This window comes from Salmo trutta, chromosome 3 (genome assembly GCF_901001165.1).
Source record: "Salmo trutta chromosome 3, fSalTru1.1, whole genome shotgun sequence".
Taxonomy (NCBI): Eukaryota; Metazoa; Chordata; class Actinopteri; order Salmoniformes; family Salmonidae; genus Salmo; species Salmo trutta.
The window spans coordinates 57,920,501-57,948,367 of NC_042959.1; the positions used below are offsets into that span (position 1 = coordinate 57,920,501).

General features: G+C 47.3%; 1 protein-coding gene across 2 annotated transcripts in view; it reads right to left on the bottom strand.

Moving 5' to 3' along the window:
- The window catches only part of si:ch73-22o12.1 (nectin-2), a 77,380-nt gene that overhangs the window by 30,288 nt on the left and 19,225 nt on the right, over positions 1 to 27,867 (bottom strand). For both annotated transcript variants that reach the window (XM_029742888.1, XM_029742881.1), the window contains exons 2-6: positions 10,668 to 10,777; positions 8,396 to 8,645; positions 6,655 to 6,963; positions 6,367 to 6,484; positions 5,863 to 6,011 (exon numbers count right to left, since the gene is read on the bottom strand). In XM_029742888.1, coding sequence (XP_029598748.1) covers positions 5,863 to 6,011; positions 6,367 to 6,484; positions 6,655 to 6,963; positions 8,396 to 8,645; positions 10,668 to 10,777 — 936 coding nt within the window. The remainder of the gene's footprint in view (positions 1 to 5,862; positions 6,012 to 6,366; positions 6,485 to 6,654; positions 6,964 to 8,395; positions 8,646 to 10,667; positions 10,778 to 27,867) is intronic.

Consider the following 27,867-nt stretch of genomic DNA (forward strand, 5'->3'; position numbering starts at 1 on the left):
ACCAAATCATTGACGATACCCAGTCTGGTTTTATGAAGGACAGACATACATGTAATATATTCGACTAGTATTGGACTTGATAGATTACAATGAGCACATTATGGAAGATAGCTTTATTTTATTTGTAGACTTTTACAAGGCATTTGATACAGTTGAACATTATTTTCTTTTTGAGACTCTTCGATTTTGGTCAATATTTTCAAAATGTAATTAAGACACTTGATGCCAATTGTGACCCAGAGACTCTTGACCATTTATTTTGGGACTGCTCTTATGTCAGAAGATTTTGGTGTGAGTTAGAAGATTTTATTTTAAAAGAAACAACTATTAATGGTCATTTGAAAGATTGATATTATGTTTATTTTTGAACCAAATGATATGGACCCTGATTTAACTTTCATTGTTAATTTGTTTATCTTTCACGGAAGATTATTTGTCCATAAAATGAAGTGGGCAGAGAACAAACCCCTTTTCACATTATTTAAGATAGAAATATTATTTTGAAATGATCAGTAAATGTAAAAACAAAAAAGCAATATGCACCATAAAAGTATTTAACAAATTGGAAATTAATCTTGATATGTAATACCCCTCCCCGAGGAGCGCTAGCTAGCAGAGGACAGCGGAGCGCTAGCAGAGGACAGCGGAGCGCTAGCAGAGGACAGCAGTGTTTTGTCCCAAGGTTTCACTAAACAGCTTCCTGTAAAGGAATGCTTCCTCTCCCACGGTGTTTGGCCTTTTAAACAGCATGGGACAAGCTCTCACCAGCATGATCACACACACTTTATGTTTTACTATCCTTGTGGGGACACAAAATGGATTTCCATTCCACTAAGCTTAAAATAGCTTTTGTCCTCGTGAGGATGTGGGAGATGTCCCCACGAGAGAGAATTTTCCTTACACACACACAGGGGAGATGCTTCTCCCAGTCAGGCAGTAAACGCACTGAGCACAATGCCTTGGGAAGAACGGTACACAAACCTCTCAATGAAAAATGCACTCATATCTCCCTCGCTCTCACTGACGCAAGGCAGTTTCTCTGGATCCCCGCAAGGTCAGCCCCCCCCACAAATATAATCAAATGTGTCAGCCAGAGAGCCACTCACAAAGTATAGACAACCAATCACTGTCCATGATGCTGAAATTGTCTATGCAGCTGCCTATCAAAACGATGATAGGTTACATGCCCTGGCACCACAGAAACCCTATAGCTTTACTTAATGGATAAATGTTTATTGAAGGCCTATATTTGGTCGTCATTTTCTCACGTTAAACCTAACATTTCACGAAGCTATACACGTTGTCGTAGGGCGTCCATTTAGACTGCTGTCTGGTGGCAAGAATGTAATTACTTGTTCAGTAATTAAAAGTTGTAAATTCAAACATTGCAGATGGTAAAATACATTTTCAATACAACAGCATACTAAATCAGCAACCAATTGATGTATTCATTTGATATACAACTGTCCTAGTATATCCTACCTGAACCTGCATGACATGAGCTATTGCTCGCGCTCTCTCCCAGCTTGGATAGAATGTTTGTGTGTAAAACCAGTCTTAATGCCAATCTCTTTTTTTTATTCTATGTAGAGGCCTATAGTAGCTACAACATGCGGCTGCGTCGGCTTGCATTTTTGTGTGCAAATGTTCTCACCACGGCCTGTAGGTCCAGGTTACAGACCCAACTGTTTTCTATACTGAGTATTGACAACCCAGAGAGTTTTTTCTGCGACATTGTGCATTATATGTCCATTGCGCTGCACACAATTTAAACTTAGTCTTGAATGGTGCATAGCAAGATATACCAGAGATAAGGGACTGTTAATAAAAGCAAACACACAACTCAAATGTCGGCTCACCAGTATGAAGAAAATCACAACACGCTTTTTTTGTTTGTGCCCTCAAGGACTTTTGTCCGCTCAAGATAAATTTGTTTGCATCTGCCAATTTATTGGCTATCCAGTATCCAGACGACCTGTCCCAGAGCTTTCTTTTCAGTTCATCTCTTTCCGTAACCCATTGAGTCCGGCAATTAAGGAGAATGCGAGAGGCTAAAATAAATATGCTTCAAATCTAGCAGTTCTGCAACACCACTCCCTTCTGCCCAGTTCCCCTCGTCTTGCTACGGCAATCAAGTTGTTTTTAACCATCCCTGTAACTGTCGCTTCTGTGAAGAGATCGTTTTCTAAACTAAAACTCATAAAGACCTACTTAAGAAGCATTAGGCTCTCGATCAGACATACGTTTTTTGACTCCTGAGTAAGCTCCACTCACTGCACCGGCGCCGTCGTAACCTTGACAATGGCATTTGTTCACTGATATCCCCTTATACTTTCAATCAGTTCATTTCTTTTTCAAGGCCTGAGGCACTTTGGTCAGTCACATTCTTGAAGGCCAAGAAACAAATGCTTAGCTTCCTAGTACATAAAAAATATTCTTAATGACTTTTTAAAGGGTTACTGTCACAATTATTTATGTCAGACAGGCGCATGGGCCCCCAGAGCTCATTGGCCCCCAGGGCTGTCCAGCCAAAAAGAAAGAAACAACCCCAGAAAGTACACTATGCATCGCTCAAGCACAAAAACCACTGGCTGAGGAAAATGATGCTTTTTATAGATTGTGTCATGCACGACCATAAGCTCCAAGTAACCGCACGTAATGAGAGAGATGGGGCGGAAATAAAGCCTGCTGCCACCCGCCTCCTAAAGACATGCAGCAGCCCCCAACGCACACACACACACACCACTCAGTGGTGCATGGGCATATATTACATTACATCATGGGAGAAGACTGATTGGTTGGTTTCTTCACAGAGAGAGAGATGGTGAGTTAGCAGCAGTACTGAATGTGACTTATTGAATGGTCTTATACATGTCTCTGGTCTTGATCATGTCTTACTGAGGGGTGGAGGGATGGCAGAGGGCAGTCAGGCCTGGAGGATGGAGAGGAACAGACTACATTAGATCTGTTGCTCTTCTCTGTACGCATGGCCAGAGACAGACCGGGAGGAAAAAGGAACGAAGGAGATGCATCCTCTGAAGGAGGGCTGACACCACTACAGGGGAATATGTGAAATAGGAAGGATGCAGGTTAACTCATTACGAGGGGCTGATTTAAACAGGATACCATTGCAGGGTATTGCAGGGGAAACAGAAAGGAAAAAGGTTTGTCTGAACGGGTGGGGAAGGATTTTGATGTAACACCAGTGCATGGGAATATTGGAGAGACCAGCTCTGGAGACAGTGGTGATGTCAGAAAGTGGGTTAGCTAACTGCGGCGGAGCTTGATCCAGTACAGGATCAGGGGAGCTAAGCAGTGATTAAGAGAGCAGGTGTTAAGAGAAGGAGAAACCAGCTCAGCAGGATGAGATAGGGTAAGGGGGATGAGACAGCGGTATGAGAGAGAAAGGGAGATGGAGAGAGAGAGAGAATGGGATGAGAGGGAGAGGGGGGAGAGTGGAGATAGGAAGAATGAGAGGGACAGGGTGAGAGGGAGATTGCCTCAGTGCTGTGGGTTGGTATTTGAGAGAGAGACAGAGAGAGGGCTAATGGCATGTCTCTCCACTGAGCACAGATCAGTACAGCACTGTAGGAGCCTGATAGGAACACTGACAGAGGACCGGACCAGGGACACTGACAGATCCCAGGTCAGCTCGTAACCCTGTGCAGGGCTCTCTGCGTCAGTTGTCACACAGCTGGGGGCAGGACAGGAGCAGCAGCACGACAGGAGCCTGCTCTAGCCTGGTACAGACGCTGGCCATTTCACGGCCACGGCCCCTCTCAGCCCTGGTTGGACACAGCTCCACTGCATTAGCACTCCATCTGTATTCACACTTGCTCTCTCAGTTCTTCTCTGTGTGGGCCTGCACTCCATTCATCCCCATTTTACTGTCTTTCTCACTGAGGGGGAATGACAGGAGAAAAGAAAGGAGGGAGATGACAGGACAAGGGAGGGGAGTAGAGCTGACACGGTAAAAATCTGTCGTTCTGCCCCTGAGCAAGGCAGTTAACCCACTGTTCCCAGGGGCCGATGACGTGGATGTCGTTTAAGGCAGACCCCCGCACCTCCTCTCTGATTCAGAAGGGTTGGGTTAAATGCGAAAGACACATTTCAGTTGAATGCATTCAGTTGTACAACTGACTAGGCATCCACCTTTCCCTATAGCAGGAGAGAGTAGATGAATGGGGAGGGAGTAAGAGGGAAAGAATTTAGGGGTGATGGACCAAAGAGGAGAGAGGAGGACAGGAAATCATCCTGGGAGACCGGAAAGGACAGCAGAGTTTATGGGAGACAGGATAGTGAGGGGGAGGAGAGGGAGGACAGAAGAGAGGGAGTTAAGAAGGAGAAGCAGCCAGGAGCTGAAGCAGCAGAGGCCGACTGATCCGCTCAGAGAGGATAGAGAGAGACTACACTACACACTCACAGCACTGTCAGCCTGCTCGCTCACACACACACACACACACACACACTAATCAGAGAGAGAAAATGGAGGGGGTGATAGTGGTAGAGAAGAAGCAGTGCCATAGGTTCCCATAGGGGTTATAAATGGCATCAGCATCCTGTTCCCCTCTCACCCCCCTCCTTATTCTAAGAGCAGCCACTCTCGCTCTCTCCATCTCACTCGTTCAATCACCCCTTTTTCTCCCCTCATCCCACTACCTCCCCGTACCCAGCCCCGTACCCATACCCAGCCCCGTACCCTGCCCCGTACCCATACCCTGCCCCGTACCCATACCCAGCCCCGTACCCATACCTAGCCCCGTACCCATACCTAGCCCCGTACCCATACCCAGCCCCGTACCCATACCTAGCCCCATACCTAGCCCCATACCTAGCCCCATACCCATACCTAGCCCCATACCCATACCTAGCCCCATACCCATACCTAGCCCCATACCCATACCTAGCCCCATACCCATACCTAGCCCCATACCCATATCCAGCCCTGTAATACCCTGTGGGCCTGCATGGGGACGTCCGTTAAGTTCCAGAGAGATGCTAGTGGCCCATCAGAGAGAACACATTAGTACCATGGGGAGGTGAGGGACGGAGCGGGGGAGGTGCGGGACGGAGCGGGGGAGGTGCGGGACGGAGCGGGGGAGGTGCGGAACGGAGGGAAGAGAGGTGGCTTTTAAAACCTTCACTAGTGAATTGCCCTTTTTATCCATTTGTCCTGCATTCCCCCGTGGCAGCACAAAACGACTTCAGGTAAAGTGCATATCAGGTGGGCGGATGTATTTTTTTACAAGAGAGAGAGAGAGCAAGGTGGAACTCGTGGAGGGGATAGACGGACGAAGTGTTCTTTATTTAAACGGGCGCGGTCGACCGAACATCTCTTTCAAGTGGTGTAGTGGTTGTCTAGTCACAGTACACAACAAGTAAATAGCAAGGTTGAGTTTCAGTCCAGTCCAATGCAAACCGTACAGTGTGTGGAGACCTGAAACTGTCTCTGATGATGCAATCCATTCTACCAGTAGATGAACAGACGAGTAGAGCTCAAACATCACAGCTAGGATCCATGGGTATAAACAGAAGGAGAGGATTGCATGCAAACAAGGAGGGATGGGTGATAAGGTTTCAAAGGGTAGAGGATGGATAGATGGAAAACCCAAACGGAGGAATAGAGGCCCAGTAAACTGCCCCCCAACCACTAACCCCAGGGACAGAGCATGCTTCTCTCCCTGACTACAGGCAAGCATCCCCACACCCTCTGTGTGTGTGTGTGTGTGTGTGTGTGTGTGTGTGTAACCCAGCATGCCTGCATGTGTAGTAAGTGTGTTTTCAGGTGTGTGTTCAGGTGTGTTTGTAGCATAGTATGCACATGTGTATGAATACAGTCATTTCAGGTGTGTGTGGACTCACCTCTGACCATAACAGTGACCTGGTCCTTGCCAGTGCCCAGGCGGTTCTTGACCTCGCAGACAAAGGTTGTGTTGGCCTGCTCGTCCACCTTCAGCACGGTCAGCACGTTTTCTTTTACCTGCACTGTGTCTGGCATCTGACCAGTCATACTGGGGGTAGAGGGAGAAGAGGGGAGGAGGAGAGGGTGGAAAACATAAGTATTGGAACCTGGCCCAGATCCCCCTACTTCCAACTGACCTTTTCATACCTAGAAATACAAGTAAATGATTATGGAGGAGTCAGTCAGGACACTGCATGGCTTATTGTTTCTACTGGGGTTAAACTCCACTATGGAAAGTTACACCATTTCTCCATCATCAAGATAAGAGGCCAGTGGCTGTGGAGTTGATCATTATTATTATCATAATACTATCTGTGGTTTATAGTGGCCTTGTGGATAGAGTGATAAAGAAGGAGAGAGCAAGCGAGACCGGGATACAGACTGACAAAGAGACAGGCACTCACGTTTTCCATGTGATGGTGGTAGGGATGGGGTTGGCAGTAGCCTGACAGGTCAGAGCCACGTTGGTCCGACCCATGTACCAGTTATTATCATAGCCCACGATGGTCACCTGTGGGGGGTCTGAGAGAGAGAGAGGTTAATTAGTGGGACTTCCTACACAGAGAAAATAATTATATTCGGATGCATATTCATGACAACATTAAAAAGGTCTGAGAATACGCTCTGCATGAGTAAGTGTGTGTGTGTGTGTGTGTGATGCATGTGTGCACCAGTGTGTGCAGTGGCCTTACATTCGATGGCCAGTTTCATCAGGAAGCTCTCAGGCTTGGCCTGGGTCCGATGGGACACCAAACAGCTGATGTCTTTGCCGTTGTCTGCTGCTGTGGGAACCAGCATGTACTGGCTGGATACCGTCACGGTGTTGTCAGCGCCCGCCGTAGAGACAGAGGTAGCGTTGCCGTTGACAGCCGTCACCCATGCAATCTGGGCAGCAGGACGACCGTCGGCCGACTCACAGCGGGCCACGACAACTGGCTTGGCTCCCGCGGCGACAGTGGAGGCTATCACTGTTACCCCGGAGGCAGAGTTCCTGGGTTTGGCTGATGAAGGGAAGAGAGAATAATTAATGAATACCAATATTGATAAACGACTAGACCGGCGAAAACAAGACAGACTTTAACTGTTTGTTCCTTCCCTCCCTCTCTCCGTGGCTGTTGAATGTGAGTAGAGCAATCAGGACAAGAGCCGACACCAAGCATGACAAGCAGCCGGATCAATAAACGCCAGAGGGGAGAGAGGGGAGCTGTGCCCAGGTTAGAGCAATGATTCTAACGCATTAACAGAAACACAATTGATCTGACAATACCACTTCTAATAGCAATTAAGCTGCATGGACTGGGTAAAGGTCGGAGGAGGCACGAGAGCACACACAGATACATAATAGAACATGGATACTAGAGGTCGACCGATTATGATTTTTCAACACCGATACCGATTATTCGAGGGCCAAAAAAACGATGCCGATTAAATTGGCCAATTTTTTTAACAATGTATTTATTTGTAATAATGACAATTGCAACAATACTGAATGAACACTTATTTCAACTTAATATAATACATCAATAAAATCAATTTAGCCTCAAATAAATTATGAAACATGTTCAATTTGGTTTAAATAACGCAAAAACAAAAGTGTTGGAGAAGAAAATAAAAGTGCAATATGTGCCATGTAAGAAAGCTAACGTTTAAGTTCCTTGCTCAGAACATGGGAACATATGAAAGCTGGTGCAATGAACGCAAGATAAGTGACACAATTTCATGTTAGCAGGCAATATTAACTAAATATGCACGTTTAAAAATATATACTTGTGTATTGGTTTTAAAGAAAGGCATTGATGTTTATGGTTTGGTACATTGGTGCAACGACAGTGCTTTTTTCGCAAATGCGCTTGTTAAATCAACACCCGTTTGTCGAAGTAGGCTGTGATTCAATGAGAAATTAACAGGCACCGCATCGATTATATGCAACGCAGGACACGTTAGATAAACTAGTAATATCATCAACCATGTGTAGTTAACTAGTGATTATGTTAAGATTGATCGTTTTTTATAAGATAAGTTTAATGCTAGCTAGCAACTTACCTTGGCTTCTTGCTGCCCTCGCGTAACAGGTAGTCAGCCTGCCATGCAGGCTCCTCGTGGAGTGCAATGTAAGGCAGGTGGTTAGAGCGTTGGACTAGTAACCAGAAGGTTGCAAAAACGAATCCCCCCTGAACAAGGCAGTTAACCCCCGTTCCTAAACACCGATTACCGATTGTTATGAAAACTTGAAATCGGCCCTTCCGATCAATCGGTCGACCTCTAATGAATACACACAGACTAGGGAAACAGAACACACACAGACCAGGGAAACAGAACACACACAGACCAGGGAAACAGAACACACACAGACCAGGGAAACAGAACACACACAGACCAGGGAAACAGAACACACACAGACCAGGGAAACAGAACACACACATACGGTCCTACCTAGCATGATGAGGGAGGTGACGCCCTGTTCGTTGCCGCTGGGGTAGGTGGCGTATTCACAGATGTATTTCCCCTCGTCAGTCATCTTGACGTCCGAGATCTGGATGGAGGGGTTGCTGAGGGAGGGGGGCTCCGTCGTGAAGCTGACCCGCCCCTTCAAGGGCGATGTGGGGTAACTTGCCCCAAATTTAGGGTGGAACACTGCGATGTTGAGCCGCTCGCCCTCCTTCGGCTCATAGATCCAGGACACCTGCGTAGTAGAGTCAAGTTCATTCATTGAAATATTACACAACCTGTCAAATGGAGAAAAGGGGTCAATAAATAACAGAGACTCTTACTCTTTTCTTTGTGAACATATATTACTCTCTTTTATTTGATTTATTTAACCTTCATTTAACTAGGCAAGTCAGTTAACTTCTTACGTGTAGGGGGCAGTATTTTCACTTTCGGATGAAATACGTGCCCATATTAAACTGCCTCCTACTCAAACTCAGAAGCTAGGATATGCATATTATTAGTAGATTTGGATAGAAAACACTCTGAAGTTTCTAAAACAGGTTTGAATGATGTCTGAGTATAACAGAACTCATATGGCAGGCAAAAACCTGAGAAAAATCCAACCAGGAAGTGGAAATCTGATGCTTGGAATCTTTCCAAGTCATTGCCTATCTAACACACAGTGACTTAGGTTTCATTTTGCATTTCCTAAGGCTTCCACTAGATGTCAACCGTCTTTAGAACCTTCTTTCAGCCTTTTGCAGTGAACAGAGAGCGAACAAGAAGGTGGGGAAGTTGGTGACCCAGAAAATGACATGAGTTCATTGGCGCGCATTCACGTGAGGCGGTAGCTGTGTTCCAAAACGTTTTTCAAGACATTGGAATCGTCCGGTTGGAATATTATTTAAGTTTTACATTAAAAAGGCCCTAAAGATTGATGCTTTACAATGCTTGACATGTTTCAACGAACGTAAATATAACTTTTTTTGACTTTTCGTCGTGAAACTTTCCACGCGCTTCCTACATTTGGAGTAGCTTACTGAACGCGCAAACAACAAGGAGGTATTTGGACATAAATTATGGACTTTATCGAACAAAACAACATTTATTGTGGACCTGGGATTCCTGGGAGTGCATTCTGATGAAGATCAAAAGGTAAGTGAATATTTCTAATGCTATTTATAATTGTAGATGACTCCAAAATGGCGGGTATCTGGTGTATTTTTCTGAGCGCAGTACTCAGATTATTGCAAAGTGTGCTTTCCCCGTGAAGCTTTTTTGAAATCTGTCACAGCGGTTGCATAAAGGAGATGTTCTATAATCTATAATTCTTTGAGTAACAGTTTGATATTTTATCAACGTTTATGATGAGTTTTTGTAAATTGTTGTGCTGATTCACCGGCAGTATTGGAGGCAAAATATTTTCTGAACATCACGCGCCAATGTAAAATGCTGTTTTTGGATATAAATATCAACTTGATCGGACAAAAAAATGCATGTATTGTGTAACATGATGTCCTAGGAGTGTCATCTGATGAAGATCGTGAAAGGTTAGTGCATAATTTTAGCTGGTTTTCGTGACACATCTCCTTGCTTGGAAAATGGCTGTGTGGTTATTTTTGTATATGTACTGTCCTAACATAATCTAATGTTTTGCTTTCGCTGTAAAGAATTTTTGAAAATCGGACAACGTGGTTGGATTCAGGAGAAGTGTATCTTTAAAATGGTGTAAAATAGTCGTATGTTTGAGAAATTGAAATTATTAGATTTGTGGTTTTGAATTTGGCGCTCTGATTTTTCACAGCCTATTGTCAAAGTCAATCCCGTGTCGTAAGAAGTTAAGAACAAATTTTTATTTACAATAATGGCCTACCGGGGAACAGTGGATTAGCTGCCTTGTTCAGGGGCAGAAGGACAGATTTTTTACCTTGCCAGCTCGGGGATTCGATCTAGCAACCTTTCGGTTACTGACTCAATGATCTAAACACTAGGCTACCCCCCGCCCCACTACAGTAGATAAAAGCTTTCAAATCAAATAGCATATCAGACAATCCATGTACAGTGCATGTAAACTTGGATGATCAAGGACAAAGTGTCTTAATAATAATGTAGAATTTTCTCTTTTTAAATGGTCATGGATGTAAATTGTTATGACGGTAAAAGCCATGAGTCCAGACATTAGTTCTTGTATGTGTGTCTGATCATTTAGGACTTTCTTCTCATGTTGTAAAAACGTATCCATTTGTCAACATACGAGTTCCTGTCTGACACTGACCTGTGTGAGCTGTATCCCTCCAGCGTCTGCGAAGGCACACCTCAGGTTGACCGCCTGGCTGGGGTAGGACATCACTTCCGGTTCCACCTTCACCTGCTGAGACAACGCCCCTGGGAGGAAGAGGAGAGGACGTTAGTGCACCTTCCTGTTTTCCCCTCCCTGTTCTTCGTCAGAGGCCATGAAGGAAAGGTGAGTAGGAGAGGAAGCTTGTTGAGTCTATTGGGACCAGGCCCCAGCCTGCCTGATGAGGAGAGGAAGCTTGTTGAGTCTATTGGGACCAGGCCCCAGCCTGCCTGATGAGGAGAGGAAGCTTGTTGGCCCTAGTCTGTTCGATGACAGATTATAGTTCTGTGGAATCGTCTGGTACACCATTAAGACTACCTATAGTAAGCAAGTAGGTCAACGCTCCAGGAGACTGCTAGAGGAGTCTGCTAGAGGAGTCTGCTAGTGTGTGTGTGTGTCGAACCACAAAATAACCCTTCTGCAACCACATAACCTCTTTACAACCACCTGGAGACTCTGCTGCCATGATCGAAGAGCCAGAAGCACTGGTATTCCCCTCATGAGGAGTGAAGGGTTCAGAATCTGAGTGTGTTCTAGCTGGATCCTGGTGCCTCTCCAGACCTTGAAGACCTGTGTGTATTGTGTCCTAGTGTAGGGGCCTACTGCTGTGTGATCTAGGTGTTTGGGAGGGATCAGGCAGCAGCCTGACTTCAATCCAACTGCAGCAGATAGACCAACTACAGATTAGCTCTGGGACCTGCTCGGCTCTAGTGAGGGAAGGAGGGAGGCATCGAGGGCTATTAAAACCCAGGATTGCTCGTCTCCACTGGGGAGTATTAATTGAGTCAACCTTGCACGCCACAGGTCATTACACAGACCTGTATTGATAAGCGTGCGCACACACACACACACACACACACTTTTTAATCCCAGGAAGGCAGGCAGGCGGGAAGTAAGGCAGGCAGAAAGCCCAGAGGGACAGGGCTGAGGAAAGCCTGCCTGCTGTCAGTCATAGACAGAGCAATAAGAGGAAAACCAACCCAGTTTAACTCTCTAAGCCAAGATGAGAGGAATGGTTTGAGACATCCAACTCCCCCAGGGATATAGAATATAACCCACCCCCTGAAATGACTAACCCCCCCGGGGTTGTAGACTATCATTAGAAGGACAAGGATTGACTATATTATTTATGGTGTGTGTGCTGTGTTGCTAAGGTAAGGATGCCTTAAACAGAAAACTCATATTATAGCAGACAAATAAAAATGGAATATACACTGCTCAAAAAAATAAAGGGAACACTTAAACAACACAATGTAACTCCAAGTCAATCACACTTCTGTGAAATCAAACTGTCCACTTAGGAAGCAACACTGATTGACAATAAATTTCACATGCTGTTGTGCAAATGGAATAGACAACAGGTGGAACTGATAGGCAATTAGCAAGACACCCCCAATAAAGGAGTGGTTCTGCAGGTGGGGACCACAGACCACTTCTCAGTTTCTATGCTTCCTGGCTGATGTTTTGGTCACTTTTGAATGCTGGTGGTGCTTTCACTCTAGTGGTAGCATGAGACGGAGTCTACAACCCACACAAGTGGCTCAGGTAGTGCAGCTCATCCAGGATGGCATATCAATGCGAGCTGTGGCAAGAAGGTTTGCTGTGTCTGTCAGCGTAGTGTCCAGAGCATGGAGGCGCTACCAGGAGACAGGCCAGTACATCAGGAGACGTGGAGGAGGCTGTAGGAGGGCAACAACCCAGCAGCAGGACCGCTACCTCCGCCTTTGTGCAAGGAGGAGCAGGAGCAGCACTGCCAGAGCCCTGCAAAATGACCTCCAGCAGGCCACAAACGGTCAGAAAAAGACTCCATGAGGGTGGTATGAGGGCCCGACGTCCACAGGTGGGGGTTGTGCTTACAGCCCAACACCGCGCAGGACGTTTGGCATTTGCCAGAGAACACCAAGATTGGCAAATTCGCCACTGGCGCCCTGTGCTCCTCACAGATGAAAGCAGGTTCACACTGAGCACATGTGACAGACGTGACAGAGTCTGGAGACGCCGTGGAGAACGTTCTGCTGCCTGCAACATCCTCCAGCATGACCAGTTTGGCGGTGGGTCAGTCATGATGTGGGGTGGCATTTCTTTGGGGGGCCGCACAGCCCTCCATGTGCTCGCCAGAGGTAGCCTGACTGCCATTAGGTACCGAGATGAGATCCTCAGACCCCTTGTGAGACCATATGCTGGTGCGGTTGGCCCCGAGTTCCTCCTAATGCAAGACAATGCTAGACCTCATGTGGCTGGAGTGTGTCAGCAGTTCCTGCAAGAGGAAGGCATTGATGCTATGGACTGGCCCGCCCGTTCCCCAGACCGGAATCCAATTGAGCACATCTGGGACATCATGTCTCGCTCCATCCACCAACGCCACGTTGCACCACAGACTGTCCAGGAGTTGGCGGATGCTTTAGTCCAGGTCTGGGAGGAGATCCCTCAGGAGACCATCCGCCACCTCATCAGGAGCATGCCCAGGCGTTGTAGGGAGGTCATACAGGCACGTGGAGGCCACACACACTACTGAGCCTCATTTTGACTTGTTTTAAGGACATTACAAAGTTGGATCAGCCTGTAGTGTGGTTTTCCACTTTAATTTTGAGTGTGACTCCAAATCCAGACCGCTATGGGTTGATAAATTGGATTTCCATTGATTATTTTTGTGTGATTTTGTTGTCAGCACATTCAACTATGTAAAGAAAAAAGTATTTAATAAGATTATTTCTTTCATTCAGATCTAGGATGTGTTGTTTAAGTGTTCCCTTTATTTTTTTGAGCAGTATATATATAACAGAGAGCGAGAGAGGATTGAAGTCTGGAACCAACAAGACCCTGTGCATCTTCTACCCCCAAGCCATAAGACTACCGTGAGGGAAAAAAGTATTTGATCCCCTGCTGATTTTGTACGTTTGCCCACTGACAAAGAAATTATCAGTCTATAATTTTAATGGTAGGTTTATTTGAACAGTGAGACAGCATAAGAAAAAAATCCAGAAAAACGCATGTCAAAAAATGTTATAAATTGATTTGCATTTTAAATGAGGGAAATAAGTATTTGACTCCTCTGCAAAACATGACTTTGTGATTGCCAACAAGGGTTTTGCCACCAAGTACTGAGGTCAGACGTTTCTTGTAGTTGGCCACCAGGTTTGCACACATCTCAGGAGGGATTTTGTCCCACTCCTCTTTGCAGATCTTCTGCAAGTTTACATTTTTTTTACATTTTTAGTCATTTAGCAGACGCTCTTATCCAGAGCGACTTACAGTAGTGAATGCATACATTTCATACATTTTTTTTTTTTTTTCTGTGCTGGCCCCCCGTGGGAATCGAACCCACAACCCTGGCGTTGCAAACACCATGCTCTACCAACTGAGCTACAGGGAAGGCCTACTTCCCTGTAGTCATTAAGGTTTTGAGGCTGATGTTTGGAAACTCAAACCTTCAGCTCCCTCCACAGATTTTCTATGGGATTAAGGTCTGGAGACTGGCTAGGCCACTCCAGGACCTTAATGTGCTTCTTCTTGAGCCACTCCTTTGTTGCCTTGGCTGTGTGTTTTGGGTCATTGTCATGCTGGAATACCCATCCACGACCCATTTTCAATGCCCTGGCTGAGGGAAGGAGGTTCTCACCCAAGATTTGACGGTACATGGCCCCGTCCATCGCCCCTTTGATGCGGTGAAGTAGGCCTGTCCCCTTAGCAGAAAAACACCCCCAAAGCATAATGTTTCCACCTCCATGTTTGACGGTGGGGATGGTGTTCTTGGGGTCATAGGCAGCATTCCTCCTACTCCAAACACGGCGAGTTGAGTTGATGCCAAAGAGCTCCATTTTGGTCTCATCTGACCACAACACTTTCACCAGTTGTCCTCAATCATTCAGATGTTCATTGGCAAACTTCAGACGGGGGTGGATATGTGCTTTCTTGAGCAGGGGGACCTTGCGGGCGCTGCAGGATTTCAGTCCTTCACGGCGTAGTGTGTTACGAATTGTTTTCTTGGTGACCATGGTCCCAGCTGCCTTGAGATCATTGACAAGATCCTCCCGTGTAGTTCTGGGCTGATTCCTCACTGTTCTCATGATCATTGCAACTCCACGAGGTGAGATCTTGCATGGAGCCCTAGGCCGAGGGAGATTGACAAACTGAGATTAGGAGCACTCTCTTTAAGAGTGTGCTCCTAATCTCAGCTCATTACCTGTGTAAAAGACACCTGGGAGCCAGAAATCTTTCTGATTGAGAGGTGGTCAAATACTTATTTCCCTCATTAAAAAGCAAATCATTTTATAACATTTTTGACATGGGTTTTTCTGGATTTTTTTGGATGTTATTCGGTCTCTCACTGTTCAAATTAGTCTGTCATTTTAATGGTAGGTTTATCATTTCTTTTTCAGTGGGCAAACATACAAAATCAGCAGGGGATCAAATACTTTTTTCCCCCCTCACTGTATTTTAGAAGTTTGTTTAAATCAGCTTCTGGATATATCACACCAGTCAGGTGGATGGACTATCTTGGCAAAGGACAAATGCTCACTAACAGGGATGGAAACAAATGTGGCCACAATTGTAGAGAAATAAGCTTTTTGTGCATATGTAAAAATTCTGGGATCTTTTATTTCAGCTCATGAAACATGGGACCAACACTTTACATGTTGCGTTTATATTTTTGTTCAGCGTAGTTAACCAATAGCTACCCGGAGTTACTGCATTGACCTTTTTTGCAAGAGCTCGACTCATCACATACGCTGCTGTTACCGTTTAGTCTATCCTGTTGCCTAGTCCCTTTTTCTATTGCTTGTCTTTTCTCCCTCTCTGCATTGTTGGGAAGGGCCTGTTAGTAAGCATTTCACTGTTAGTCTACACTTGTTGTTTACCAAGCATGTGACAAATAACATTTGATTTGAGATGGTTGAAGGGTAGAGGGGGAGAGGGAGAGAACAGAAGCTGTGTGTCAGTCAGTGCTGCTCTACTTTACTGTGCTTCAGTTTACCGCCTAAAGGACAGGTGACACACAACACGCCCACCAATACAAACAAATACATAGATTTGTCATCAAAAAGTAGCACATCAATGTTCAAGTCGGCATCCTATGTACTGTCACCAATTATTATGGCTCTCCCTCTCTTACACCCTAAGAGCAGTGACAGCCCTACTACATTAACCCCTTCCTCTCAGCACTCTGCCTGACATATACTTATTTCCCACCATGCCTTTGATGGAGGGAAAACGGATCAGAAAAGGAGGAGAGGTGTGCCGGGAGGATGTGAGGAGGAGAGACAGCTAGGAGATGTCAGTGATGCAGGATCAGTGGACAGCAAGAGAGAGCAGGGGATGAAAGGTTGAGTGAGTGAGTGAGTGAGTGAGTGAGTGAGTGAGTGAGTGAGTGAGTGAGTGACAAAGGGAGAGAGCAGGGTGAGAGTGATGAGTGAAGGAAGGGACATGAGGGAGGAATGGATAGAACAGGGTACAAGGAATGGAGGGGGAGGGAAAGAGGGAGAAACCGGAGATACCTCGAGAGAAGAGGAAGCAATAAACAAGGTTGATGAGCGACAGAGAGAGAAAGAGGAGAGCGGGAGACAGAGGAGATAAAAGACAGGGAGAGAAATAAAGTAGGAGAGATGTTTAGACAGGAAAAGTAGAGAATGAGAGCAAGAATAGGAGAGGGAATCAGTGCATGGAGAGGAATGACAGAAAGAAAGGAAAAGGGAGAGTGGGAGGTATGGAGCAGTAAAGGAGAGCAAAGGTAGACTACACACACTTGACCTTGAGAGAAAATGAGGACTGTCTCAGAATAGAGAAAGGGTAGAGAAACAGTGGGAGTATGACACACACACACCATTTGAACAGCCGTGGCTTTAAAGGGAACATACGCCTATTACCCTTTCCCTGCTTGTCTGCCTCCCTGCGTACTTCCCTCCCTCCCTGTCTGTCTGCATACTTCCCTCCCTCCCTCCCTCCCTGTCTGTCTGTCTACTTCCCTCCCTCCCTCCCTCCCTGTCTGTGTACTTCCCTCCCTCCCTGTCTGTGTACCTCCCTCCCTGTCTGTCTGTGTACCTCCCTCCCTGTCTGTCTGTGTACCTCCCTGTCTGTGTCTGTCTGCGTACTTCCCTCCCCGCCTGCTTAGCTCCCTCCCCGCCTGCTTACCTCCATCCCCGTCTGCTTACCTCCCTGCCGGTCGGTCTGCTTGCTTACCTCCCTGCCTGCCTGCTTGCTTGCTTGCTTACCTCCCTCCCTCCCTCCCTGCCTGCCTGCCTGCCTGCCTGCCTGCTTGCTTACCTCCCTCCCTCCCTCCCTGCCTGCTTACCTCCCTCCCTCCTTGCCTGTCTGCTTACCTCCCTCCCTCCCTGCCTGTCTGCTTCCCTCCCTCCCTCCCTCCCTGCCTGTCTGCTTCCCTCCCTCCCTGCCTGCTTACCTCCCTGCCTGCTTACCTCCCTGCCTGCCTGCCTGCTTACCTCCCTCCCTCCCTGCCTGTCTGCTTACCTCCCTCCCTCCCTCCCTGCCTGCCTGCTTACCTCCCTCCCCGCCCGCCTGCCTGCCTGCCTGCCTGCTTGCTTACCTCCCTCCCTCCCTCCCTGCCTGCTTACCTCCCTCCCTCCCTGCCTGTCTGCTTACCTCCCTCCCTCCCTGCCTGTCTGCTTCCCTCCCTCCCTCCCTCCCTGCCTGTCTGCTTCCCTCCCTCCCTGCCTGCTTACCTCCCTGCCTGCTTACCTCCCTGCCTGCCTGCCTGCTTACCTCCCTCCCTCCCTGCCTGTCTGCTTACCTCCCTCCCTCCCTCCCTGCCTGCCTGCTTACCTCCCTCCCCGCCCGCCTGCCTGCCTGCCTGCCTGCTTGCTTACCTCCCTCCCTCCCTCCCTGCCTGCTTACCTCCCTCCCTCCCTGCCTGTCTGCTTACCTCCCTCCCTCCCTGCCTGTCTGCTTCCCTCCCTCCCTCCCTCCCTGCCTGCCTGCTTACCTCCCTCCCCGCCCGCCTGCCTGCCTGCCTGCCTGCTTGCTTACCTCCCTCCCTCCCTCCCTCCCTGCCTGCTTACCTCCCTCCCTCCCTGCCTGTCTGCTTCCCTCCCTCCCTCCCTCCCTCCCTGCCTGTCTGCTTCCCTCCCTCCCTGCCTGCTTACCTCCCTGCCTGCTTACCTCCCTGCCTGCCTGCCTGCTTACCTCCCTCCCTCCCTGCCCGCCTGCTTACCTCCCTCCCTCCCTCCCTGCCCGCCTGCTTACCTCCCTCCCTCCCTGCCCGCCTGCTTACCTCCCTCCCTCCCCGCCCGCCTGCTTACCTCCCTCCCTCCCCGCCCGCCTGCCCGCCTGCTTACCTCCCTCCCCGCCTGCCCGCCTGCTTACCTCCCTCCCCGCCCGCCTGCTTACCTCCCTCCCCGCCCGCCTGCTTACCTCCCTCCCCGCCCGCCTACTTACTTCCCTCCCCGCCTACTTACCTCCCTGTTGGTCTGTCTGTCTGCTTACCTCCCAACCTGTCGGCTTACCCCCCCCTGCCTGCTTACATCCCTCCCCATCTACTTACCTCCCTGTCGGTCTGTCTGCCTGCGTACCTCCCACCCTGTCTGCTTACCTCGCCGCCTGCTTTACCTCCCCTCCCCGCCCGCTTACCTCCCCTCCCCGTCCGTCTGCCCGCTTACCTCCCCGTCCGTCTGCCCGCTTACCTCCCCTCCCCGTCCGTCTGCCCGCTTACCTCCCCTCCCCGTCCGTCTGCCCGCTTACCTCCCCTCCCCGTCCGTCTGCCCGCTTACCTCCCCTCCGTCCGTCTGCCCGCTTACCTCCCCTCCCCGTCCGTCTGCCCGCTTACCTCCCCTCCCCGTCCGTCTGCCCGCTTACCTCCCCTCCCCGTCCGTCTGCCCGCTTACCTCCCCTCCCCGTCCGTCTGCCCGCTTACCTCCCCTCCGTCCGTCTGCCCGCTTACCTCCCCGCCCGCCCGTTTACCTCCCCGTCTGACTGTTTACCTCCCTCCCTCCATCCATACATCCCTGCCTGCTGCTTACCTGAATCAGTGTGTGACTGAGTGAGGGAGTGAGGCTGATGGCTAATGGTTCTCTTGTCCTCTGTCTGATTGTCACTGTGATGCAGCACAGTCCATCTCCAGCCCCAAAGAGGCCAGTTATTTACAGAGTAACACCACATCCCCAGTACTCACTAGACCATTTACTGGCCAAAACAAGCATTCAGCCTACTGTCTAATACCATACAGGCTTAATCCTCAAACAGTATTCCCTGCTGTGTGCTCTAGTCTCAAGTCCTGTTCAGTAGGGAGGAAACTGAAAACATTTGGAAATTGAGTGAAGCAGGGAGGTTCAACCTGCATGTGTCCAATAAGAACAAAGAGTTGTTTTCCACTGCTAAACATTGTGTTGCGATGTATCCTACTGAGAATGGCCTTGTACATTAGCCCCTGTGCTACCCTGTTCTCTACAGAGCTCTGTGGTGGCCCATTTGTTCAACCATCCTGGACCTTGATTTATTTGATTACCTACATTAGCTGCTGCACTCCCTCTGGTATTCAACCCAACACATTTAGCCTTTTAGCTCCTCAATGTGATCCTGTGGGCTGGCCAGTGGGTTGTCTCTGAGGTTGAAGCCAAATAACCTGCATCTCTGCAAGTACTCTGACTGCCAGTGTCACTGACATCCGTCCCAGATGGCACCCCATTCCCGATATAGTGTGCATTTAGAGCCCTGCGGGCCATGGTCAAAAATAGTGCACTACATTGGGAATAGGGTACTATTTGGGACAAAGCCTGTGACTGGGCTAATAAAGTAGTGTAATAAGTACTTGCTGCTGTAGGCTGTGTGGTGGCGAGGGAGAACATACATTAGCCTTCGTGCCTACTGGTCTAGGAGAATAACAGCCTTGATACAGGCTACAGTGGTAGAATCTACAGTAACTGTGTATAATGGCAGGCATTTGCCCTCTAAACTACACACTATTCTCTCAAAGTAACAGCAGAATTGGGCTGCTGTGTAGTCTGTACAGTATCTCTACTTGAAGTGAAGCCTCATCTTGGGGTGTAAAAAACATACTTTGCTCTTTAGACGAGCATAACACCTGTACTGTAGACAATAAGTAATAACTTTAGTCAACTGTTTATTCAGCAAATTAAACATCCACAGAGACATTCATATTTCAAAAAGAGGAAAGATGTCTACACACATTTTGGTATGCAGGGAGCAGAGGGTTGCGTAGTGAGGCTTACATGCTGAACCGACCAGACTCGTTGTGTGAGCGAGCGTAGCAAAATGTACACATGCATGTTATTCAATCAATCATCGTAGCCAGGCGCTAAAATAGAACTTGGTTCTATTTGTGAAGCTTGACATGCTGCAAGTCCCGCCTCTCCCATCTCCTCATTGGTTTTTAGGAAATATACAAACGTGGGTGATTGAAAGACGAACTGAGGTCCACACTCCAGTCCAGTCGGTGGTGGTAATGCACATTAAAGTTGGTTGCCAAACGCCATAAAGTCCAAAGAAGAAGCAGCCTGAAGGAGGAGAGATTACTAGAAACTAACTTGGTTTACCCTTTTATCTGTGGATTAATTGTCAGAGTAGAGGACCTTGTGTATTTCAGGTAAAATAACAACCCAACATTTATATCCCAGGACAAATTAGCTAGCAACAGCAAGCTAGCTAGCTAGCTAAATTGGCATCAATGTTTAATGCTTTTCGACCTGTCCTCAATTTAATATAGTTGGTTCAGAGTTCGTCCTGATTGTGTCTGGTGTGGGTGGACAGAATCAACATGCGCGTGCGGTGTGGTCAGCACGTTAGCTACGACAGCAACGGGCAGGGCAGGCGTTTGACAAGCTTACAATAGGAGAGGAAGTGGAGAGAAGGTGAAACATGGCCCATCCTCTCATTGACCTTCTCTCAGCCCACTACATCACCAGATAATCAATATACAGGAAGGATACACTACAACAATAGGCTGTACCTCAAATGACACCCTATTCCACATGTAGTGCACTATATGGGTAAAGGGGCGCTGGTCAGTAGTGCACTCGGAAAGTATTCAGACCCCTTCACTTTTTCCTCATTTTGGTACGTTACAGCCTTATTCTAAAATAGATTAAATATTTTTGCATTTATCTAAATATAAAACCCCATAATGACAAAGCAAAAATCAGGTTGAATTTTTTGCAAAGTTATTAAAAATAACTGAAATAAGTATTCACATCTTTCGCTATGAGACTCGAGATAGAGCTCAGATGCATCTTGTTTCCATTGATCATCCTTGAGATGTTTCTACAACTTGGAGTCCACCTGTGGTAAATTCAATTGATTGGACATGATTTGAAAAGGCACACACCTGTCTATAAGGTCCCACAGTTGACAGTGCATGTCAGAGCAAAAACCAAGCCATGAGGTCGATGGAATTGTCCGTAGAGCTCCGAGACAGGACTGTGTCAAGACACAGATCTGGGGAAGGGTACCAACAAAAAAAACATTTCTGCAGCATTGAAGATCCCCAAGAACACAGTGGCCTCCATCATTCTCAAATGTAAGAAGTTTGGAACCTCCAAGACTCTTCCTAGAGCTGGCCGCCTGGACCAAACTGAGCAATCGGGGGAGAAGGGTCTTGGTCAGAGATGTGATCAAGAACCCAACGGTCACAGTGACAGAGCTCCAGAGTTCCTCTGTGGAGATGAGAGAACCTTACACAAGGACAACCATCTCTGCAGCACTCCACCAATCAGGCCTTTCTGGTAGAGTGGCCAGACAGAAGCCACTCCTCAGTAAAAAAGGTACATGGCAGCCCGCTTGGAGGCTGTCATGTGGCACCTAAAAAGGCACCTAAATGACTCCATGAGAAACAAGATTCTCTGGTCTGATGAAACCAAGATTTAACTCTTTGGCCTGAATGCCAAGCATCACGTCTGGAGGAAACCTGGCGCCATCCCTACGGTGAAGCATGGTGGTGGCAGCATCATGCTGTGGGGATGTTTTTCAACAGCAGGGACTGGGAGACTAGTCAGGATCGAGGGAAAGATCCTTGATGAAAACCTGCTCCAGATCACTCAGGACCTCAGACTGGGGCGAAGGTTCACCTTCCAACAGGACAACGACCCTAAGCACACTGCCAAGACAAAGCAGGAGAGGCTTTGGGACAAATCTCTGAATGTCCTCGAGTGGCCCAGCCAGAGCCCTGACTTGAACCCAATCGAACATCTCTGGAAAGACCTGTGCAGCGACGCTTCCCATTCAACCTGACAAAGCTTGAGAGGATCTGCAGAGAAGAATGGGAGAAACTCCCCAAATACAGGTGTGCCAAGCTTGTAGTGTCATACCCAAGAAGACTCAAGGCTCTAATTGCTGCCAGAGGGGCTTCAACAAAGTACTGAGTAAAGAGTCTGAATATTTATGTAAATGTGATTTGTTTTTTTAAATATATTTGCTAAAATAAAAACATTTCTTTCTTCATCATTATGGGGTATTGTGTGTAGATTGATGAGGGGAAGAAACAATTGAATACATTTTAGAATAAGGCTGTAACATAACACGTGTAAAAAGTCAAAGGGTCTGAATACTTTCTGAATGCACTGTACACAAACACTTTTTTTTTTTAAAAGGTTGTCATCTGAGATTGGCACACACGTCACCCAATGGATAAATATTCAGTCATATATAGACTATTCAAGGTGAAAGAGTCTCTCTCTCAGGGTAAAGTGACTAGGCAACAGGATAGATAATACAGAGTAGCAGCAGCGTATGTGGGCATGTGTGTTCCCCCTGTCTGTTTGCTTACATGCTTTGTATTAGAGTTTGTTCTGTTCTGTAGGGAGCACAAAAAGTCAAGTTTGTTACTTAATTACACAAAACCTAAAATGAAAACTAGTTAATTTAAATAGTTAGTATGCCTCCAACTGAAATGCCTTCCAGCAAGATCTGACAGGGGCCTCCAGTCCCTTTACTACAGGGACCCCAGCAGGATCTGACAGGGGCCTCCAGTCCCTTTACTACAGGGACCCCAGCAGGATCTGACAGGGGCCTCCAGTCCCTTTACTACAGGGACCCCAGCAGGATCTGACAGGAGCTTCCAGTCCCTTTACTACAGGGACCCCAGCAAAATCTGACAGGAGCTTCCAGTCCCTTTACTACAGGGACCCCAGCAGAATCTGACAGGAGCTTCCAGTCCCTTTACTACAGGGACCCCAGCAGGATCTGACAGGAGCTTCCAGTCCCTTTACTACAGGGACCCCAGCAGAATCTGACAGGAGCTTCCAGTCCCTTTACTACAGGGACCCCAGCAGGATCTGACAGGAGCTTCCAGTCCCTTTACTACAGGGACCCCAGCAGGATCTGACAGGAGCTTCCAGTCCCTTTACTACAGGGACCCCAGCAGGATGTGACAGGGGCCTACAGTCCCTTTACTACAGGGACCCCAGAAGGAAATTACAGCATGTAATACATTTAGTCTGTATCTCTGTGGATTTCCACCCTTCCCTCTCTCCCTCCATTATCTCTCCCTCTACCCCCTCCCCTCCTTCTCACCAGTTGTACACATACCAGAGAGCAGAAGGTCAATTCTGGTCCAGTGAGTTTGTTTGGATGGAGTGATCGTTATAGGAGCAGACTTTGAATAAGGCTCCACCCCAAATGGCACCCTATTCCCTAAATACAGAAGGGTACTACTTTTGACCAGGGCCCATAGGGCATGCATCATATGATTGAGTGCAGCCATACAGTAGCTGAATTTAGTTTCAACAGTAGTGCACTCTCCTAACAAGGGATATACCTACAAACATACAGTACTGAACATTGACATGGTTTTGTACCATTCTGCACAGAACATACTACATCATTTAAGGAGGTGCAGGCAAAGCAAAAGCCCAGTACTCAACTAAACAAAACAAACATTTGCATAGAAACATGCATACCCATTCAACTCAAGCGGGCGCACACACCCCCAAGCGGACACACGGCGAGGCCCAGGCAGGCACTCGTCTCTACAGGCTGAATTATTCATTTCCTGGTGAAAAGGAGCACAGCGGTCTCCTCTTCTCATACCTCCATTATTGATAAAGAGAAACATTTACACTGGATTTGTGACTCCAGAGAGACTACAGGAGGATGGAAATGTGGTTGTGTTGTGGGCTTGTGTGGTTGTTGGCCTGTTCATGGTTGTTTACAGAGGACACTGCTCTCCTCAGCCAAATATACTGCTGCTACTGCATGACTCAGTCTCTCTGCTGTTATACTGCTACAGTCTCTATGGATGCGTGGGCCCAGGTCAAACGTAGTGCACTATAAAGGGAATAGGGTGGCATTTGGGACACAGCCTACTGCTACAGTACAGTCCAACTCTCCTCTGGGACTGTCTGGCCATGACAGCTTTGTTCTATCCCCACTTTATTTCAGTCAAGGTCCTCCCTCTCTCGCACGCTTTATCCTTCTAGCTTTGGTCTATCCTTGTTCATCTGGTTCTGGCCTAGTCTTCTCACTCCAAACAATACCTCCCCAGGGAGATCCTAGCTAACACAAACCAGACCTCAGATCAGTGTCAGGGGAAACTTCAAGTAGTAACCCCTAAACACAGATTCAGGATCAGTTTCTCAAAAACTTCCCTGATCTCTTTAATTCTAGCCTTGTCCTACACCTCTTTAGCGAGTCTAGCAGGCTGCCAGCTTCAGCAAAAAAACACAGGTGCCCCGACATCTCTCTCACCCAGTCTGTCTGTTGTCACCTCCTCAGCCCCAGAATAGAGTTACCATCAATTATACAGGTCTAGGATCACAGGGAGTGGCAGGTGATCAGGTAGACACACACTACACCAGACAGGTACTTCTCAAAAAGGTTTTTAAGTTATGGACATAAATATACACAATTGCAACTTTATCAAGTGCTGGCCTTTTGTACTGCTCAAAACTGTCTGCATTCTATGTGGGTGTGGGTGTTTGTGAGAGAGAGACTTCATCACTCCTGAACAGTGTAATAATGTGCCTATAATAAGGGGATATGTTTGGTTACAGTAGGTGTGAGCTTCTGATTCATCTGCTGTATAAAATCACTCCTGGGGTTTAGTGAGAGAGATTCCATGACAACACCTCAGTTTACACCTCGTCGACAACACAAACAGCGGTGTTGCCGCACTCCCTTGTTGCCATCGGTTACGTTCAACTTTAATTCACCTTGGGCCGTTTCCCAGCTGCTCTTCCTGCTTTGTCAGAGCCGTCACTCAAACCTAATTACACACGCCCATAGCTCGCCGTCGTTGCTTGAAAGGGTCCGTCCCCCAATCAAAGACACGGGAGACCAATCCAATTGCTGATACTTTTAGAGGATTCAAAGTGTACATCAGGAGGTAGACAGCCCTGGTCCTGGTAGACAACCCTGGTCCTGGTAGACAACCCTGGTCCTGGTAGACAACCCTGGTCCTGGTAGACATAGGACCTTCATGTTTTTGATTTAACCGAAGACCAGGTATCTTGAATTTAGGCAATCACTGAACAGATCAATTAGCTCAGTTGGTCAGGGCTGCGTTCAGTATAGAAAAACATAATAGAACCTTCTATTGAAGTGAAACGGTGCAGGACTGAACAACCAGTTAAACAGGGAGGAGTTGGGAGATCAAAATGCACTGCTGCCCTTTAAATACGTTAGTCATCACTTCAAAACCAGACACACCTACCGAACGGAGAAAACACATCTCAGAGTCCGTTCAAGAACGTACAAGAACATTTTGGGAAAACTGTTCCACAACATAGCACATATTCAAGATAACTAAACGCACCCCTGGTGTGGTGCCTAGTTGGAACAAAATCCTGCAGTACCTGCAGAACACAGGGAACAGGGTTACCCACCCCTAGTGTATGTGATATGTAGAGTGCATTAAACCACAATCTGTCAGACTGGATCAGGACTCATGCATCAAACCAATGCCTGACCATATGGTTGGCTAACAGAACGCTGACTGAGGGACAGGGTAGTGAACGCTTGGTCAGATATTATCAGCTGATTGTCTACATCAGAACAGCTGAGGACGACTCTGGCCTAAATTAGAAACAGAGCCCATTGGAATGAATCACTGCTGAGAAACAAGGGAGGAAGAGAAAAAGAGAGAAAGAAAGAGACACACACACACACACACACACACACACACACACAAAGGGGTAGAAAGAGTCTTTGTGAAGGAAGTAACAGAATAGTTCCATTGTCCTGCTGTTTCTCTCAGGTCTGTTAGGACCAGTAGACTGATGGGTTCCCTCCTGCCATTGTTCCCATTCTGAATAGGTGGCAGGCTACATGAAACCCAGGTAAAGTGATAAGAAGAGAGGGATGGAGTAAGAGAACACAGCCTCCCTTCCTGTATGATCATAACCTGGGTTTAAATAGGAGCTTTAGTTTACATTGTAAGAGAGAATGGTGTGAACCAACCAACAGCCCTGTCCTATAGCGCTTTCAATCAAACACCTCTACAGCACATATAGGGAGATGGTATATTACCTACGTCACCATGGTGACTGGTGCTGTGAACACCGTGTCCATCATGAGCTAGCAGGTTTAAACAGTGTTATTAGTAAAGTGGTCCAAACGTTATTACATCACTGAGGGTTTATTAAAGCAACAATCATTGAGTGGACATTTACCTGCCTCTCTTTGGGCTTTGCACACTGATCTAAGGCAATGGCAGCTCTCTGAAGATCACACAGGAACAATTGTGCACACGATTACACACAGTCACACACCATCAGGCAGGAACAGTCTCCCATCTACCAGTCATTACAGTTGGGAGGGGCTGCCTTTGTTGACTTGTCTATTCTGTTAAGATTAGAGTGATGGATAGAGAGATGGAGGAGGGGAGAAATAGGATGGGGAAATAGGACATGGTCCCTAAATAGACCCTCTCTCATGGCCCTCCCAGTCCCACTCTGATGCCCTACTACCACAGGACCCATAGTCATCAGACTGGAACCAGTTACACAGACAGGGGTGGAGATCTGGGATCTTTTTCTGTTCAAAAAGGCAAAGATGTTCACCGTCCCGCCCCCCAAACCAAGACCTGAAACTATTCATTCCCTTATCACAACATGTTCTAATTGTGTTCACTAAAGGATGGGAACTTTTTCATTCTGCCATTAGTATCAACGTTCAGTTCCGATTTGGGCCAGAGGATATCTTTATGAAAAGAGATGTGAGGGGATTTTTTTGTAATCACACACACACACACACACACACACACTCTTTCATCTCAAGCTATAACATACAGAGTCCAGTAGAATGGGTGGGTTTTGTTCCCATCCAGTGCACTACATTCCTTACTAAGCAACACACTGGTCTTTTAGGACAATTTCCTGTTTCAGTGTGAAGGTCAAATTTCAACAGAAAGTGCAACTGCAGAAACTGAACCCTGCCCAAACCGTCACCATCAAACCAAAACTGTCAGTCATGAAAGTGAAAGTTTGACTTACTCAGTTAACAACGTTCTCCCTATTTGTGTGGGTAAAAATAAACCACTGGTCTTTTAGGGGAAAGTCCTGTTTCAGTGATAAGTTGAAATTTCAACAGACATAGTGCAACTGCAGAAACTGAACCCTGCCCAAACCGTCACCATCAAACCAAAACGGTTGGTCGTGAAAGTGAAAGCTTATGTCTTACTCCGTAAACATTGTACTCCGTATTTGTGTGGATAAAAATTAACCACAGTAACAGGCAGCTTTTTTCTTCTGAGTCAACATGGAAACTAAAGAGGTCTTCTAGTGTGAGAACTCCGTTATGACTGACAGCTTAATAGATCTTCCTCCCCTCTCCAGGTGTGGGATGTTGGGAATCAAAGGACACCTGGGCTGCTACCTACCTGAGGACAGAGGGCAGTGCACTCACACACACACACACACACACACACACCAAGTGCCACATCAAACGCTAGCTGGCTAATCACAAACACTAGCTAATGAGTCAGATCCTCAAAGGAGAGCCAGGAAATGACTGATCCTTCCTTTGAATGTCCATCAGCCCAGGCAGGAATATTCAGATGAACAGCAGCTCTACACAGAGAGGGAGAGGTTGAAGGTCATAGGAAACCTGGAACCAGCTTGTCTGGTGAAATTGTATCTAATAGTACGAGGGCAAAGTGGCGTTCCATATCTCTGTCATCATGCTCTCTGTGCTCCACATGAGCAAAGTAGCACACACACACACACACACACACACGAAG